Source organism: Convolutriloba macropyga, chromosome 10 (assembly GCF_964194025.1).
Source record: "Convolutriloba macropyga chromosome 10, txConMacr16.3, whole genome shotgun sequence".
Lineage (NCBI taxonomy): Eukaryota > Metazoa > Xenacoelomorpha > Acoela > Convolutidae > Convolutriloba > Convolutriloba macropyga.
Window position 1 is genome coordinate 1,155,208 of NC_134477.1, and position 20,710 is coordinate 1,175,917.

The 20,710-nt window shown below is 30.6% G+C and overlaps 1 protein-coding gene across 7 annotated transcripts in view; it reads right to left on the reverse strand.

The window, feature by feature from the left end:
- LOC142348132 (uncharacterized) overlaps positions 1–20,214 on the reverse strand; it is a 63,617-nt gene extending 43,403 nt beyond the window's left edge. Inside the window, exons 1-2 of one of the 7 annotated variants that reach the window (XM_075399331.1) lie at positions 19,991–20,214; positions 14,077–14,357 (exon numbers count right to left, since the gene is read on the reverse strand). In XM_075399331.1, the coding sequence (XP_075255446.1) occupies positions 14,077–14,139 (63 nt within the window). In that variant the 5' untranslated portion in view covers positions 14,140–14,357; positions 19,991–20,214. Of the gene's footprint in view, positions 1–14,076; positions 14,358–19,617 lie in introns of all 7 variants that reach the window. The other 6 variants (XM_075399330.1, XM_075399328.1, XM_075399329.1 and 3 more) reach the window with 6 other exon arrangements.
- Between the last annotated feature and the right edge of the window lie 496 nt (positions 20,215–20,710).

The following is a 20,710-nucleotide window of genomic DNA, read 5'->3' on the forward strand; positions in this document are numbered from 1 at the left end:
ATACTAATGAATGTAAAGAGAGAACAGAACATTTAGCACTAATGCCTAATAAGAGAAAGACAAATGATAATGAATTAGGTTACAGAGAAAGAGATGGAGGCAAGGCAAGATCAGGGAAACTGCTTCACATATCAGAGAAATTAATCTTAGACCAAAACAACAAAACAGAATATATGGTTCATTATAGGATGTTAAAGTTATATGTTAAGATGGGAGTAAAAGTAACAAAAATACATAGAGTAATCAAATTTAAACAAGACTACATATGTAGAGATTATATCCAAAACAAGACTAACAAAAGAGCAACAGCTAAAACTGATGCAGAGAAGGATGTAAGGAAACTAATGAACAACTCACTATATGGAAGAATGTGCATGAATCCCTTACACTTCGTTCAAAGTAAGTTCTTACACGATGAAGAAAAGATATTGAATATATAACGAAAAAAATAGAATATGACTCTCCAGTATATGTAGGTGTTACTATATTAGAATTAAGTAAATTACACATATATGATGTATTCTATAATATTCTACAACCATCTCTCAAAAATCTACAACTCCATTATATGGATACTGATAGTTTTATATTAAGTTATACTGAAGGTAATGTCGACAATGAACACATGGATTCAAGTAATCTAGAGCCTCCTATCAAAACAAATAATAAAGTCCCTGGTAAATTCAAACATGAAATGGGAAGTAAGATCATAGAAGAGTTTGTGGCCTTAACACCAAAGACATATAGCTTTAAAGATTATCCCAACAAAACTAAAGAGAAAGGAATAAAGAATTGTAACAATGCTAAACATGAGGAGTATTATAATGCACTAATGTATAACACAGAGAGAAGTGTAGATGAATGTAGAATACAAAAAGTTGGTGATAACATGACAACAACAAAAACAAGTAAGATTAGTCTAAACACATTTGATGATAAAAGATTTTATGTAAATAATATTAAAAGCTATCCTCATGATGAGAATCTATATCTATTCAAAAGAGGATTAATAAAAATGATCCTCGAAGTGGGCTCCCCGGTAAAACTAGGTCTAGAGTTAGACATCAATAAAGATCTAGTAATTAATATTATTAAAGATCTAACTATTAATAGTAATAGAAAGTTAATTGAAGCTGCTATTATATTATATAATGATCTGCGAAGCAGTTTCACTGATTTGCAAACAAGCTCTGATTAATAATACTCTTAAACAAATCATTAATAAAATTATTCATGGCTTCCCTTGGTTTAGTAGTTAGTACATTATATATCATCGTTCCCGCTAAATATATTCTTAGATTACTTTTTCCTTCAATTAATCTATTTTTATTATCTTCTATAAATTCCACTATTTTTTTAACTTCGCTTTCTTCTATATATCTAGAATAACTTGAAATTATTAATTCATCATGCCAAGGATCTTTAGTATGGTTGATAAACTCTTCAACAACCCCATAATGTTTTCCACAAGCTAAGCATTTTTTGAAATCAGAGTAGTTTTCATTAATAGAATTTTCATTATCCATTTTTAGTTTTATGATTATAATTTTTCAATACATATAAAATGACTATACTAGAAACACTAATAGAATTTAACAATCTAGAAAAACAAAACAGAAAGAATAGATTAGAAGATAAATTAAAACAACAAGAATATTATGGTGAAATAAAAGAATTATTTGATCCTTTAACTAAAACACTAAATGCAAATAATGAAGCAATACGAGCCCAAAATGAACAAAATCTAGCATTAGGTGAACAAACATTAAGAGCAATAGAATGGAGAAATAAAGAGTTAGATAAACAAACTAAAGCTATCAGTGAAGCTGGTGAAACTGGTGAAACTGGTGAACTCATTATAAATGAACCCAAACCCTTTTTAGTTGATAAAGATACAGCCTATACTCTTCGTTTAATGCTTAATCAATCTAACCCCCAATTAAAGTTGGAGTTCAAGGATGTGGAGAATGGGGAATATACCATGAATAATGTCAATATAACTCTAGATCATCATGCTTTTATAGTAAGGGATAATATATTTGAATTTTCAGACGGGTTCATTAACTTTCTCACTAATCCAAATATAACATATGCTAATATTGAGTATGATGGAAAAAAATAAATAATTTTTTGAAAGACATTAGATATAATATAGGAAGGTGATAAGAGAAGTAGTAGATATAGAACAATAAAACATATAATGGGGTTAAAAGATGATGTATTTGGCAGGGGATTAAATAGCAACCTCAACCAACAAAGTTGCCACCACTACGTGGATCAGGGAACGGACTTCGTCCATGGCATGCCAACCTGCTTTGCAGATCCAAATAACTTAATAGAAAGACTAGAGTTATTAATACTAGAAACAAAAGCTGGTCATGATGGGTTATATGATGAAATGCTAGATATATCTAAGCAACTATTATCTATTAATCACGAGCAACTAGATAATTTTGTTTTTAATTATGGTAAATGGATAATAATGGAAAAACAACAACAACAACAACTAGCTAAAGAAGTATTCAGTCCCCAAATAACAAAGTTTAAAAGACAAAGAATAATACCATTATATAAAGATAAAACATGGTCAGCTGATTTAATTGATAAGTCATCTCTAAGTAAATACAACAATAAATATAGTTTTATATTAACAGTTATAGATATATTCACAAAATATGCATGGGCTATTCCTTTAAAGAATAAATCTGGTTTATCTATAACTAATGGTTTTAAAATAGTATTAAGTGAAAGTCCACAGGGTGGCTCTGAACCTAGAAAACCAGAAAAGTTATGGGTAGATAGAGGTAGTGACTTTTACAATAAAACATTTAAATCTTTACTTAAAGAATATGAAACAAAACTATATTCTACTTATAGTAATTTAAAGGCTGTGTTTATAGAGAGATTCAATAGAACATTATTACACATAATAAATAAACCTATGTACAACAATGGCGATGGTAATTGGGTAAATATATTAAATGATGCTGTTGTAACATATAACAATAACATTCACTCAACAGTTAATATGACACCAGTTGACGCTTCTAATAATCCTGATAAAGTTAAATACACTTTTAGTTTTAAGAATATTAAGGGTAAACTTACGTTGGTGATTATGTTAGAAATGTAGATAAACGTAATATCTTCTCTAAAGGTTACACTTCTAATTGGAATAGAGAATTATTTAAAGTTAATGAAGTTTTGAAAACGCAACCACCAACATATAAAATAGAAGATATTAATGTTGAGATAATAGAAAGTAAATATTATGAACAGGAACTATTAAAATCCGAGTTTGATTTCGAATCTAATAATAAAGTTCTAGAATCTTTAAATATATTTCTTAAAATAAATAATGACAAGAAACAGATTCAATCAGACTAAACACCAATCAAAATCAACATCAACATCAACAAACAACTTAACATTAAATAAGGCCCGAGGGTTGTTCCTAGAAGATAATGATAATATTAACATGAAGGATACCTATAAAATTACAAATGTACATCCTCCTACAGATGAAAAAGATGTTGTTAATAAAGAGTATTGTGACAATAATTTATTATCGTCTAATAACAAGATTGACATCTTAAGTAAAAACATAACTGAACTAAGAAAAGCTGAATTTGAAGAAGTTACAACTGGTCAACTAAATGCAAACATTATTCGTCTACCATCATCTACAACCAATGGAGGTGCTGTATGGATTGATGATCAGACAGTTGAATTAGTTTCTCTTAACTAAATAATTTAACCATATGAGCTAATAAGTTAACTGAATCTGAAAATAATATTGTTCGATTCAGCAATAAAGTTGCTGCTGATACTGTCTCTAAATATTATCAATTAAAACTAGAGATTGATAATAATAAGTTTAATCAAAATATTACTAATATACACTTAGATGATATGTTTACTAACGGTCTGAGAGTAATGAAAGAATACAATAAATCTCTTAGAAAAGTAATAGTACAATATATAGTTGCCTCACTTTTACGAATTAAGTTAATTGAAAATAAAGAACAAGATAGACTTGAGATGCATTATGATTTTAATCGAGAAGGTGTAATGAAAGAAATAGAAACTTTTTTTCCTAATGAAAATGAGCAATTCAACAGCACCGAGTGAGAGATTACTATATCCCAACTTGTCAACCGTTAATGAACAATACATAAATGAAAAGATTCAAGCTAATAATAAATTTAACAATAATATTAACATATAAAAGATATTAGAAATTATTATGAAACTGAAACTAATAACTATAATAAGAAGTTAAGTAGATATAAGAATTATATTAACGTAGCTGAGATAACAGAAATAGTATTATCATCAATAGCAACAACGGCAACAACAACATCAGTTTCATTAACAGGTATAGGATTACCTTATTCTATACCAACAGCTTTTGCTACAGCAACTGTGTGTGGTTCATTATCAAAAACAATTAATACTAAAATTAGAAATAAAATTATAAAGTATTCACAAATGTATATTTTAAGTAAACAGTTTAGTGATAAGTTTAATAAACTATATACTAAATCAATGAATGACAATAAAATAGATAATGATGAGTATAATGAATTTGTTAAGCTATATGAGGATTATAAGAAGAATAAGAAAAAGAAGCTGAGTATTTTTTTAGATTAAAGATATTAGTGCTTAGTAATAACAATGTTTTTAGTAATAATAATATTAGTTTTAATATTTATCGATAAATATATAATCATAGTCATAGCTATAATCATAATCATAAACATAATATAATCATGGATATAATCATAATATAATCATAACCATAATCATAAACATAAGTATAAACATAATATGATCATAATCATAATCATAATCAAATAATTATATTTTCTTTGTACCTAAATATAACCCTCTACCTTTTTGTACTTCCTTTATACCTTCACCAGTAGTTGCAAATTTAATTAAATCAGGTGTAGCCGTTAGAGCTGCTTTAGGGTTTCTAGATGCAGCTGCACTTCCTATTTTACTTGCTATTTCTAATGCTCTTATTGGATTATTAGCAAACTTCTTTCCAAAATTAACCGTAGCTTTACCAACACTTTTAAAGAAATCTTTCAATCCCTCTGCTTCTATTGTTGCATCAGATACTGTCATTGATTTATTCCTTCAACATAAAACACAATTACCTTTTAACATCTTAGTTCCTTTTGAGGTAATAGCTCCTCTTATATTAACAGTACCACTATACTGTCTACCACCAACACAATATGAATTAATTTGAAATTTCTGTAAATGACTCATTTCTATATATAAATAATAATGGAAGATGAAAATTATAATCCTTTTGTTGCTAACCCCAAGACTAAGACTAAACGCAAGACTGAGAATAAGACTAAGACAAAGCTTGAAGCAAAAGGCTTATCTCTAGAGAATAAAAAGAAATTAGATATTATTTATGCTAAGGGCTTTGTTAAGACAAGTAAGAAATAGTTTAGCTATAATGACTATAACTATGACTTTGACTATCAGAATCTGCTTGACTTGCCACGGACGAAGTCCGTTCGCAGATAATTATAATTATAAAATAATATCAACCATCTTATTACCATTACCATTAACACTAATAACCTTTCTAGTTAATACTAATGCATGACATATAACATCTGCAACTGCAGCACTAAATTTAAAATTAAGTTGTATTGGTTGTGGACATATATGATAACTTTGATATCTAGTATCAAATACATATTTTCTATAACTAATCTTGAATGTTCTATGATTTATATATGGTTTTATATTATGTGGTAGCCCATTATAATCTCTATTAATGCTAACAATCTCTTTAAAAGCCGCATTATAATTATTGGTACCATAATTAATATTCGTTCTATCCTCGGGATAAAACTCACTACCAATCTTACAAAAACATTCAGTAACATTCATTACATCAAATGTACTTGCATCATGAGTTTGTTCATTAACATTATTATTTTCAAAACCAACTATTATATATTGCGGTCTTTCCATACCAGTTTCCATACCAAGATCAAACAAGAAGTTAGCATTGGGTACAATCTTATAAAATGTCTTTCTTTCATAATAACTAAAGTCTACATTATTCTTTTCATTTAATCCTTTCTGCACAATAATTCTATTATCATTACTAGGATCAATACTAGGTACACACCATGATGTATCTCTAATTTCTATATTACCGTCATTGGCAACTGCACCAGGATTAGCATTAACTCTATATAGAGCTCTATCTTTATTCTTTCTTCTTAATATTAGTTTAAATCCTAAACCATATATAATCTTTTCCAAATCATTTATAAAACCAAACAGATCACTCATCTTAATCATCATATGCATATGACCTCGTTCTGCAGCAATATGATCATTTTTAAGTTGACTATCCCTATTGCCCTGATTTCTTACAAAACCACTCTCATATTCATCATTAGTACTAGTTAATAACGTATACATTAATAGATTAGGATGACAATGATCTATATATTCAATAGTCCTTCCACCACTAGTTTCAAGCTCAATTGAACTAAACAATGCCATCATACCATAATTAACTAATCTGATATTAGCATCATTAGCAAATACACCACCAGCATCATCTGATACAACAAACTTTATCTCTAGATATGAATCATGTATGTTTAAGTGATTCTCTTCTCTATTGAGTATTTTATTAATATTGGTATTAACCGTATTCATTGTTGCCAGATTATTTGGTTTATACTTTATAAATTTACTTTTGTGTATATCATTTTTATAGCCATAAGTTGTATCCAAATTAAAGTCCAATTTTATTAGGGTAAATATTTATATAATTATAGCTAGATTTATAATCTTACTTTTATGTATAATTAAATTTATTTTCATTAGGGGTTAGCACATTCTTATTTATAAAATTAAATAAAGATATAATTAAAGCTAGATTCATAATCTAAATATAGTTAAGTTCATTTTCATTCGAGATTATCAGATTCATATTTCATTAAATTGAATATAGATATAATTATAGCTATAATTTGAATTATATTTAAAATCTTTCTACTGCTTGTTTTGTTATTATAACCGGGAGTTGCAACAAAATTAAAGTCCATTTTTATAAGATAAAAAATGACAGGCAACATAATCTTATGGGAACTACAAAAGATAACTAAAGAGTTAACCAAAACTAAAGATGAACATACACTTAACTTTAGAATGATGAGACCGACAGAAAGATTTCATTTCAATGAACCTATACTTAATACATCGATGTTAGGTTTAATAAGATTATCAGTTTACAACTCAGTGTTTAATATAACGGAAAGAAATAATCGGTTTATATATGCTAGTAATATTAGTACTATACCACCTGGCGCATATGTGATAGTTGATATAGCAGATATAATAAAACAAGAAACAAATAATAATGTTTTAATATAAGCAGATAAAAATACAATGAAATGTAAAATAGAATGAATACAAGATGTGATTAGCTTTGATGTAGATAACCCGGTAGGATCATTACTTGGATTTGATAGACAATCATATTCAACAGGTATACATATAGCAACTAAGATTGTTGATATAATGGGTTTTAATGCAATTAATATTCACTGTAATATTATATCTGGTGTTATAGATAATGGCAATGATACAGACATACTATATACTTTTAATCTAATAGAACCACCGGGTTATATGATAAACATAATACCAAATAATGTATTATATCAAAATGTAACTAAAGATAGAATAGAATATATTGAATTTCATATTAAAGATGAGCATGGACGAACTAAAGACTTTAATGTGATGTATTGAGTTTTACTTTACATCTAGTTTAGTCTTCATCTTTATCTCTATCTTAATCTTAATCTTTGACTTAACTTAAACTAAACTACCAAATTTCCCTATCCCAATTAATTCTTAGTTAACCATTAATATTTTTGTTTTTAGATATATCAATGACAATGTAATTATAAGGCTCTTTCCATACCTTGTTACATATATTAGCAAAATCATTATAACTAAGTTCAATATTATTAAAGAAATCTTGATATATCGATGCTAGGACTTTACCTCTCTGTTCAAATAAAATAAATAGATTACAATTCTCTCTCACACTCTGTCTATCCAGAGAGAACAGGTTTTGATTAAGATATATCATATTGCAATTATTATGTCTACCTCTACAAAAGTATTCAATAATAACTGGTTCTGTGGCTCTAATATCATCGAATATCATTAGTTTCTTTAAATCTTTGGGTAGTTTATCAGGAGATGGTAAATCTTTTATATCTTTAATAAACTCAACATCTGCTTTGAGGTTTATTCTTTCTATACCATGGTACTGATCACCAGTAGGTCCAATGATGTATAGCTTATCAAAGTATATACTAGCTAGAATTAGTTTTTTTAATAAGAATGTCTTACCACATTCAATAGGACCAGATATTATACATCTAAAGTTATCTGGGAGTGTAGCTTCAGTAATTATATTATCATCATCTAGCCATGATTTTAGATCTTCATTTATATTTACAGAGATATTGTTAGTAGGACTATTGTTATTAGGTTTACCCTTTTGATGTTTTTCACCAAATAGATCTGCGAACGGGCTTTGCTCGTGGCTTGCCAAGCAGGTTCCCTGATATATAAAATTATCATCTGCGAAGCAGGTTCCCCGATTAACATTATCAATAACATTATTATTATAATTAAAATTATCATTAACATTATCATTATCAATGTCGTTATCATTATCATTAACATTATTAGCAAAGCTACTTCGTAGATCATTAACATTATCATTATCATTAACATTAATAGCAAAGCTACTTCGTAGATCATCTGCGAAGCAGCCTCCTTGATTAACATTGACATTATCATTATTAGCAAAGCTACTTCGTAGATGATTATCTTTATCTTTATCATTATCTTTATCCTTAACATTACAACTTAAACAAAAACACTCATTATATATTCCTGGATATTTACATTTAAAGCACTTTTAATTCTATATCCTCTATCAATAAGATAGATCATGTATAAACAATAAGCCCCACAATAAGATTCATCATATTGTTGTATTCTTTCATTAGAGCCTAGATCAACATACTCTTCTAAAAGTAATGGAGGGGTCTCAACACCAAAACTATCAAAGTAATATACAGGGCCACCATCTCTTCTTATAACTAAAACCCAATGTGCACCATCAATTGGATGTAAATTTACAATAATGTTGAAGTTGTGTTCACTGATCATATTCAGAATCTCATCTCTCATTACTATTTCAATTGGTGTTAGACTTATATCTTTGCCTATATCTTTTATTCTAATATCACTCATAGCTTCATTATCAATATTATATTTATTATTGAACTCTTCAAAAATTAGAATAAGCATTTTTTATAAGTATAAAAATGGAAATGGGTAGTGCGATCTTCATATGTATTTTAATAATTATATTCTGTTTTATATTATATGATTCAATACCAAGTGAATATACAAAACCAGAAGAAAACTTTGGTGGATTTATGAATAGGAGTCTAGTTAGATTTGAATATGAAAAGTCACCATTACATACTATTGTTTATGGTGGAACTGGTACGGGTAAAACATGTTTCATTAGACAATATTTAAAATTATACCTAGACCCAAGCCAAGACGAAGAGCAAGCCAAAAATATAGCCATAGTGTGTAAAGATGATACAGATTGGATAGATCCTGAGACTGGTGAGTTTTATATTGGGCTTAATAAATGTGATATGAGTATGATTACAACAAAAAATATGTCTAACTTCAAAGATAGCGTAATTGTTCTTGATGATATGGGTGATAAGTTAAATAAGGATATAGGCTTTTATTTCACAGAAGGAAGACATCACAATATTCAAATGATTGTATTGTGTCATAAACCAGCCCAAATAAATAATACAGCTAGAATGAGTTGTGATACTATTTATAATGGACCTGATACTAACTTTAATAGTATATATAAATGTGATCATAAGTTTCATGGTATAATTAGCGAAATAAATAGTAGCTTTTATAATTGTACAGATGGAATAGCCCCCGAACTTCGTTATGGTATATTTAAAAATAATAGGAAAGATAATACTTTTATTATTATTGATAGAAATAGAACTATGAGAGTTGGTTTCCTTGATTTAAAGGCTCTTAGTTTAAAGATGAATTAGATAGAGAAAACAAAAATAAACTGATAGCATATATGAAACCATTAATGAATAATGCTACAGATAGAAACACTATTGATCATGATAATTATCAATTCTATTTTAACAAAATTCTTAAATTAAAGTTATTAAAATACAGAATGATGTTTTAACAAAAGAAAAACTTAAAGCAAATGGTTTTAGGATAGGATCAGCCCTTCTTGGAATTATAGCTCCGGCTTTTATGATATATAATCTTACGAATCCTAATGCCACAGCAAAAACTGCCGCATTTGTAGCAACTGCTGCGAGTGGTATATTAAATAAAACAAATACATTACTTAATTACGGATCGGTGAAGCCGTTTTTCGGATATGGAGAAGGTGGACAGTTTTTTTAAAAAAATACGAGATGAATATATAAATGATGAGGGGATTTTAAATAGAAAGTGACGAGAATATTTATGTGAACTATATAAAGATAAAGAAGAATTCAGAAATAAAATTGTAGATTTTGTTAAAGATAAATCGGATTTAGAACTTGAAGTGATTATAGATAATAGATGTAAAACAACTAATAAACTCAAATCGGAGGGGAAAAAAGTTTAACTAGGTGTATCCTATCAAAAGATTATACTGAAGAAACAATTGGAATTATGGCTAAATATGTTGATGAAGAAAAGATGGATCCGCGAAGCGGCTGAGAAACAGATCTACGAAGTAGCATTGCTAATTGGTGAAACCGCTTCGCGGATGGTGAAACATGGTCAAAGACCTATCAGTGTAACTGCTTCTCAGATTTACCTAATTATAAATGGTTATAAAATGTAGGACTTAAATGTGGACTTCCATTTAATTTAGCTTTTCATTATTCAATACATCATGTAGATAAAATTGGTAGATGTGAATGTGACGAAGAAACACTTAGTGGTATTTGTTTGAAAGAATTGAAAGAAAAAGGTTGTTGTCAATATGGAAAAACAAATTGTAATAAAGCAGATTCCCAGATGGGTGTAAGGGACGAAGTCCTTGGTTCCCCAACCGCTTCGCAGATAAATATTAGTTCAGATCGGCAAAGCTGTTACTTAGATTCAGATCAAGATCCAAATCCAAATCCAGATCCAGATCCAAATCGGCGAAGCTGTTCAACGGAGTTGTTTTACAAATTCACAGATCCACATCCTAAAAATAATAAAGTTTTATCTAGAAATTGTAATAGAAGTTATTATGTAAAACCACTAACTGATTTTGATGAGAGTAAGTATACATGTAGAAGTTGTACTTCAGCTAAAGTTAATTGTCCATATTGTGTTTCTGTTGTGAGATATGATGATATAAGGGCTCATGTAAAGAAACAACATCCAGATGTAGAATTACCTAGAGGATTTAGTAGAAATCTGAAAGAAGAAAGAAAAACTAAAAATATTATCCACGATCAGACCCCGTCTGTGGTTAACCAACGAGCTTTGCTCATGGTTAGCCAAGCAGGTTCCCCGATTGACCAAAAAGGGGAATGTTGTTCTTGTAAAAATTATAATTTTGTATCATTTCTCATTAATAACGGAATAAATATAGAAAAACTCAAAGAAAATATAAATTTATTAAAAAATATAGATAAACTTAAAAATTCAGAGAAAAAAGAGTGATCACTCTTTAAACGCGATGGAAGAGTGATTTTTTGTACTGGGGCATCACTCCGATAAGGGCGATTTCGCTCTTAAAGAGTGATTCGCAAAATCAGTGAAACTGCTTCGCAGATATTAGCAAAAAATTAAAATTTATAAAAGAGTTAAGCTGGTTTTTTATTCAAGTTATCCACAAAGTGGTTACAACAATCCACAAAATGATTACAACAATCCACAAAGTGGCTTCACAGATCCTCGAAGTGGTTACACCAACTTTCACAAGTTGGTTTAACGTGCTTGTTACACGATCTCACTAGTTATACTGAAAAACACTAATCACTGTGTTTCCACCGATATCAGTGTTTTTTGACTCTGCTCTTCTTGTTCGCTTTCTTTCATATTTAGCAACCACTAATAGTACAAGAAGTCAACAAGCTTGGTTTAACATCGCATTACACATCAGATCGAATGATAAGTGCATGTCATGCTAAAATGGCCGCCACCATTGACATAGAAAGCCACCACCACTAACAGAATGAAATCAAACAAGTGAATGTTTCGAATATATGATGCCCTTAAAAATTAGCTAGTAAGGCCGGTATTTATTAAAATTTTTATTTAATTTTTAATAAATTATACAAAGATTTCAATTTAATAGAAGGATTTAAATTTTACTTTACTTTCAAACAGGTGATTGCTTGGGAAAGGATAACTATTTTTAAGTTAAAAATCATGTAAGATTGTTCTAGAAAAAAGAATGTTCTAGAATAATTCTCCATGAGGGGACCTTTATTCTCCACGGCACTTTTTGGCTATTCATCAAGAGTTTCACTTCACTACAAAAACTAGCGAAAAATTTTAAACAATTTTCGTCATTTGACGAGACTTTAATAACTGGAGCTTTGTCATGCACTTCTTTATCTAAAGAAAATATAAATGAGTTGATTAATTTAACAACTCAAATGATTACATTTTGTAAGGAGAACAAATGCATACCCGACAACACCGCCGAACTTGAAAGTGAGACTGGAAAACGAACTAAAACAGAACTCATCCAGTTATTCCTCTCCAAGTTCAAGAAGGACCTACTAATTTACGAGCATCAGGAAACACTCGACAAGTTTGAAGTGAATGTGCCAGAATATTTATCATTTCGTGATAAACTCAGGAATTCATTCGATGTTAGTGAATTTGAGTCTTATTTCACCACAGTCAATAACATGGAAGGAAAGCTGAATCGTTTATATCTACTGACAATTTCTGACAGAGGATTCATATGGGGGAACGTGAAACAAAATCATCAAGAAAACAATAAGGATGTTCCTTGGAAACAACTGCTGAACGATAAAGGATATTCCTACTCTACCATCCAGAGTTATATCAACTTCTCTCAGGCATGTGAAAGCTATCCGAGGATCCTAGTCTCAACAGACTACTACTCCGAATGGAAAAAGTTCCTAACAATGTTTTTGGCAGAAGTTCGGAAGGATAGGCAGCTACAATCTAGGTGTATGACAGAACTACAATTTTCATAAATGATAAATGAGTGATTGGTTATTCAGAAATATATTTAATATTAATATTAATATTAATATCGATATCCCTACAAATGATATATTAATATTGTTCAGTCAGCTTAATATTAGACTTCAGTCAGCCTAATAATTAAAATTAAAAGTGTTCAAGCATTCTGTAGTTGCACCCTCCCCCACAGTTGCCATTAAGAACGGTCGAGCAGTACTGCCGTAGCGTGGTAAAGGCGAGTCAACATTTTAACAAGACCTCTCAAGACTCGGCTCAAAATTGTAACCCGGTACATAGAATCACTCAGTTAAACATCATAGATCAATCGTCTCCTGGTTAGAGTCAAAATTTTTTAGAAACTTGTTTCTTATTATCCAATTCTAAGCAATTTTGAGTTATTTTCAGTCCATCCAATTCTATTGAAAAAAACTTTGTGAGATGATTAACCTGATTTATTTCAATATAGTTTGGTATATTAGATATGAAATTAGGCTTAAAACTAGCTTTGAGAACTTTTGGATATTAGCGTATGAAATACATAAATTATACTGGCTATGTACATTTTTTGTACACAAAATTGTGCGCGTAATATGTATTTATAGTGGTGGCTGTAGTAGTGGATAAAACAGGGATCTCAACAAACTGTGAAATTTGGCCCGATTCGACATGCGCGGTTAGCGTATGGAGAAAGGGCCAAATTTTACGGTTGGTTGAGATCCCTGTTTTATCCACTACCATGAAGCTTGGTTGAAAGTAAGTCGTTACCTGGTATAGAAGTATAACAACGATTATTCTGGAAGCAATAAGAACAGAGGATCCTGTTGTCATTTTGTGTTAATTGCGAGGATGAACAATCAGGGAAAAAGAGGATTGACTGCGACAGAGGATATTGAAGAGTAATGAGAGGTTTTGGGGAATTGCCCAATTAAATTTAACTTTTAATCCACTCCGGGGATGTGGCAACGGGGACGAAAAATTCAAAAATAGAGGGTCCGCAAACAGAACAAAACAGAATAATCTTTTATTTAAAAAAAAGCGAAATTGATCTAGATGTTAAATTCGATGTTAATTCGCTTGTAGTTCAAAAGAACCCGGCAGAATATTATGCCCATATTTTATGCATTTTGCGTGATTTTGGGCAAAAAATTTTTTACAATTGAAATAAGCACAAAAATTCTTAAATCGTGTTCAATGCCGCTCACTATGATATAGTAGCAATTTTTCCAATAATGCCTCTCAACTGCAGAAATTCGAAAACCGATATAACAAAAATTTCTCAAACTTACAGAAGAGGTAAGAGAAAGAATATAAGTGCAAAGAATTTTTTTTAAGTTCTTTATCTCCGATTAAGCTTTATATTCTAACATTTGTAGATCTATAACAAAAAAATTATTAAGAAAAACTGTACGAAAATTTGACAAACGAAGTGTATTTGTTCGACGCAATATTATATGTGCTAATAGGCATGATATCAAATCCAACAAAACTCCAGTGATCTCTTATCAGAAATCAGTTTACTAACCAAAAGCGACAAAGTCACCAAAAGGAATAAAAATTGATTAAACTTTTCATTGATTGTCCATTCTTGGATTACTAACTATTAGTTTTTGTTCTGATTGCTGCCAGTTTTTAGCAGAGGAACAATAAGGTCTGCATTGATTTAATTTAAGTATTGGCAAGCGTTACTATGACTGGAAAGCCGATTTGAGAAAATAACCTATATATTATTCTACGTTTGTGGTTGGCTGTACTTCGCTTAATTAGGGTTAATGTTTCTTTGTGGATTCTGAATTCATCATACTAGATGATGCCAAATATTTGTTAGTCTTTTTCAAATGTGTGTTACCAACTTCACTTATTGACAGCGCAGGGATTTTCTATTGCTAAGAATAAGTCTGACAACGAAATGAAACCCTTCGGATTTGTCGGATCTTTGTGCTGTGTTTCTCCCATCGATTTCACGTGATCAAAATACAGAATTTTTCCATGAAATAAATTATGAAAAAACTTCTCAGACATACAGATAAGATTTTGGGGACAAAACTAATTTTTGAAATAGTTTTTGTAGTTTTTTTCATCCATAATGATAGAAATATGCTTGTCGCTGGATTAAAGTTCAAAAACTGGTATTGTCAAACAGTTTATCAACAAAAATTAATCAGACTCAATCAGCCATGATTAGATAGATGATATCACCGTAAGTTTAAAAACAATTATAGTGACGCCATCTTATCTGTTCCAATTCGACAAAGAAATTAAATTTCATCAGTTTTATAAATTAAAAAAATAATACGGTGGTTTTTTCTTTCTTAACATTTACAAGCACTCGCAAGTTTCATTGAAATGATATTCAAATACTAGTTCACTAGTTTCAACTACATGAATAGATTTTGTTAAACATTGTTTAAACCACTCTGAGGACGATTTTTTTCTTGTAGAGCCATTTAGATTAAGATTTAAAACACTCTAGATAAATGACTCATTGAGACGTTGGTTAGTTTTTTTCAAGTTTGCAATATTTATATTGAGTTATACACTACACGCCAAAGTGATTTAAATTCATTTCACTGAGAAGAAACTAATTAATAACTAAAGATATAAACTCTTTTTACCAATATAGCGTATCAAAGGTTTCTTTAAAAGGTTTGGTAATTTCAGAACCTGAATTGAGATTAACCCCTTGAAGGAATGACGTATTGAAAATATTCTTGACTTCTTCTTTCGTTTACAACCTTCTCAAGTAATAATTGTTAATTTATTAAAGAGCGTGTTCTTTATTTCATATCTATTTGAGTGATAAAAACAAGATGAACATTGATAGCGAAAATATTAAATAAAATATTCGGCCAACTATCAGTTATTTTTATGACCTCCAGCTCTCTCTTCATTTATCACCTTATTAGCCCAACTTTTCTCAGTGCATGATTTTTATCATGCTACATTGCACTGAGAAAAAGCGTTGACATCAATCGATTTCATAACATTATGGGGGCCCTGAGTATAGTTTCAGTGTAACTCGCAGCACTGAATCATGGATTTTCAATTTTATTTTTTTTAAAAAAAACCATTGTCATAGTCTGATCATGTCGCTTTTAACACTGTCAATAGAAAAAAAACAGAGAAAAATCCGTATGTCTAAATTATCTCTGGCCATTTTCCAACCTATTTCCCGAAATTATATTCCCAATTATAACTTTCTTGAAGAAAACTCCTGAAGGGACCAATTTGAATCGTTAACATGTGGGAACATACAAGTTCTCACAAGGCGATTCATTCGCTTAACAGTTTTTCTTCCAAAAACCCGCAAGTTGTTTCAGTTTAACCATTCGACTTAGTTCTTGAAAGCTAATAATTCCACATACAAGTTTTTAAAAGTTAACCAGCCGGCTTACAACGCTCTGTTAAGTTAACCCTTTGACTTACAGTGTTTTTTACAAGTTAAACATTCAATTCAAAACATTTGTTAATATATCAGCTGTTTTTTGCCGATATTATGGCAAACAGCAAAAAAACATCAAAAAATATGAATGTAAGCAGATGCTAAATATAAACAACCGGGAATATTTTGAAAAATTCAATTTTAAAAACATGGAACCATTGTCAAAAAAGCAATTGGGAAGAAAGCAACTGAAAATTACCATTTACTGACTGAATTGCAAAAGAACCCCTTGAGTTGACAAAATTGACAATTAATCATTTATCAACTTAAGCCGAATTGTATTATGTTATCCAAACTGAGCAGCAATTTCAACCTAAGTCAGCCTTACAGTTTAATCATACAACTGGCAACCAAGTTAACTGGCATAAGTTAACCATTCGACTTACAAGTTCTTACACGTGAACCATTTTTTGCAAGAGAATTCAAATGCTTACAAGTCAATGGCATTTTGCAGGAAACTGACAAGTTCTTACAAGTTAGTCAGTTGTTCTTGACCCGAGTTGCCAGAAACTTTGACAGAATAAGGAAAAATTGTAGTTAAAGAATTTAAAAAGCACACACCAACAAGATTCTATATATAGTCCTCTTGTGAGATTTTAGCATGAGAATCTATATGAGTTGAGATGATATTTTAATCTCTTGGAAAATGTTAACGCCAAGTCCGCAACAATTTGACAAAATTTAGCAAGTAATATAGTAATTTATATCTCAGTTATAATATTTGTCATTTTTCCGCAGAAAACCTTAGTCCAATTTTGTTTTTAATATTGAAACATAATTCCGGATGGCTGGTCTTTAAATCAGGAGGAGTGAAAAATGACTCTCACTTTATGCGTATTCAATTGTTTATCGTTTGATAGGAACTGTGTAAAAAGTAAAAACAGACTTTCGGGCAAAAGTTAAGCAACGAAAGAAACGAGGATGCTTGTTTGAAAAATTGCAATTCTCATGTCAACGAGGTTAACTTGCACCGATCGGAGAGAGTAAAACGTCAAAATTTTAACCTGATCATTAATAGTCAATCAAAAGAGCTAAAGAACAGAAAAAAAGTTAAAGATAGATTATGATGATTTAAAAATCAATATTTGTATGTTATCTACTAGGCATATTTATAAAGCTATTTTTAACCGAATTTCAACGCCGAAACACCATTACGAACGGCGATGAAGAAAAACTTCATTAAAATGCCATCATTTAGAGGAGACAAAGCCGTCCATTCCTAATAGTTCTCATTTTCAGCTACTAAATTGGCCGGTACCAGTCAACTGTTTATGATCAACATAGAAATTCAGCGTGGTTTTAAATGACCCGTAAAAAATCAGTGTCACTTTGTGACTGGCGTACAACACCGAGAGAGCGCAGTGGTAAGCGCTTTTTTCCTCAGTAGGAAAAACTCAAAAGAAGATTGAATTTTGCAGGTTGAAAAATTACCTTGATTAAACTCTAAACACTGTATATTTCTAGATACTCGGTATTTAGAGGGCCTCTAATTATTCGGTTCGGTATTTTTCTTTGGAAGAAAAGATGTTGTTAAGAAAACTAGTATTCAGACATTTTATTTTATTTTGATTGAAGCCAAACTCACTGTCATCTAGTAAATCAAATCTAAAATCAAAGCATCATATTTACAACATAAGATTTTTTAATCCTTCTTCCAAATAATTCACAAAAAATCAGTAAAATGAGAAAAAGAGTGGGCTCCTTTTACAGCCTTAAGGTATAAAGATCTAGGACTACTTATTTCTACGCGCGAAGTAGGCTTACCTATATCTCTCAGACTAACCGACTCTGTAAAACACTGAAGATATAATTCAATTATAACAATGTATAAAAGAGTTAACATCGGAGTAGAGTTATACACATCGTGCAACTACTCAAATAGACTGACTACAGTTAGTGGGTTACTGCTATATAAAAAAGAAGAGTGTCTTCTCAGTCTCTGAATGGTTGGAGGAGCACATCCAGTATTTCTACTGCTACAGTAAAAATGCCTTAAAGCCTCTGATCAAAATTCTGCGAAAGAAATTTCCCAGTTTTAGTCTTTCCAGTTGCGTAGTTTCCAAAGATTTTATTTTCAAACCTTGCCATACAAACACTGGTCTTGTAAGACCTTGGATATAAACAGTTATTATTGCAGGGTCTTGCTAACTATCAATTATTTAGATTCGCAGCTCAGAGTGTAATTGTCTATATAATAAAAAATGCCAGCAATTCATAATTATTTCACTGGCCTTACTTTTTGTGCTTTTTTGTGCATATTAGAACGAATTAATTTTTTTCCGTGAAAAGTTTTTCCGATAGCATACATTTGAATTTATCTCAGGACACACAACTTTTTATCTCGATGACGTTTCTACCCAAAAAAACGATGATGCTCCTTTAAAGCCAATGAGCGAGCAACTCGACGCTAACTGGTTTTGGAAGATAACAGTCCTTCTAGTATTGTTTTGCAGCACCGGTATTGTTTTTCGGTATCTTTCAAGATAACCCTTTTTGCCAAAATTTTGCGAGATCTTGCTGGATAACCGGTCTCACCTGGGGCAGGTGAAATCTAGCCGACAATTTCAAACAGCGAAAAGTCTTTTTTATTTGTTTTCCAAAAGAAGTGTATCGCTCTTAACTTTTTGGCGCTATTTGTGGATTTTTATAATAGTTTGAATAATCTGCACGACGAAATTTTTAAAACAAACAAGTTTCATATTTTGGAGCATTGACCTAATGCATGAAAAACAAACATAAGATATTGGTAAAGCTACAAATTTGTCATAATTGGAAGTACGATGACAAAAATCTTTTTATAAATTTAAATTTTTATTATTTAAACTCTAATTTTCTCAAATTGCAATTATATAATGTTGCAATTTCACATTTTTTTGAATTGTAAAGTTCGACACGGAAGTGACTGAAAGATTTACACTGAGTCAAGTGTAAGTTTTTTTGCCAAAATTGAGTTTATTTGTGGAGCAGAATATTTCAACAAGCAGTGGGAATGAATAAAGAAGTTAATGAGGATGAACGAATGTCTCTTTCGGAGTGAAGAAAAGAAAACTTAAAAGTGGACAGTCATATTGAGAGGAGGAGAGTGAAAAAGGCAGAGAGAAACCTTAAGGCTACTTTTTTCACACTTTAAAGAGAGAGGGAGAGAGAGAAAAAGAATGAACACATAAGAATGTGGCTTCAAAGTGATAGCTGACTTGCAGACAAACCCGGAAATCAGAAAATCAAACTAATTATATTAACCACACTGAGGGAAGAAAATGTAGTGGGAAATTTTATTTACTTTTCTGCTATTTTACATTTTTTGCTGAAAGGAAAGGTGGGAAAATGGGTTTGAAGAAGGAAAAGGAAGACATAATCTGATCAATTAAGGGAATAAAGGTTGCATTATAATTTTGGTGACAGATGGACTCATTAAGACACGTGTCAATAGACACACACACGTCGGTTGCATAGCCGGCTTGCTGTTAATGTTGTCTGCTTGATGATTCGTTAATGCATTTTATTGTTAGGGAAGTCTTACCCATGATACCCCCCCCCTGTGTCCTCCCCCTCCCTCCATTACCGCAAAAATAACATAGTGGGGTGCTCATTTAGTGTGGGGGGAGCTATGGTAGGAATGACCTGCTTTTGGATGAGAGTTTGCAATGATCGAATTGGAGTGAATGATTCAAAACGACGTAATTACGTACAAATAAAAAGTTATCGTGTCCGCAGTTTGATTGGCATTTAAAATAATCAGCTATAATTATATGTGATCTCTCATTCATAAATGTATCAAGGGAGAGCTATAACATTTTAAAGGTCATGTCCCGGTTTAGGCCTCGATTAATGAAAAGACTCAAAAAATCTAATTGGGAGGTCCAGTAGATTGGAGCTTCCTACTGAAAGTCCAGCGAAAGTGTTTTTATGGGAAGAGAAATAACATATCAAAAAACCAGATTAGCTTAATACATCGAACAG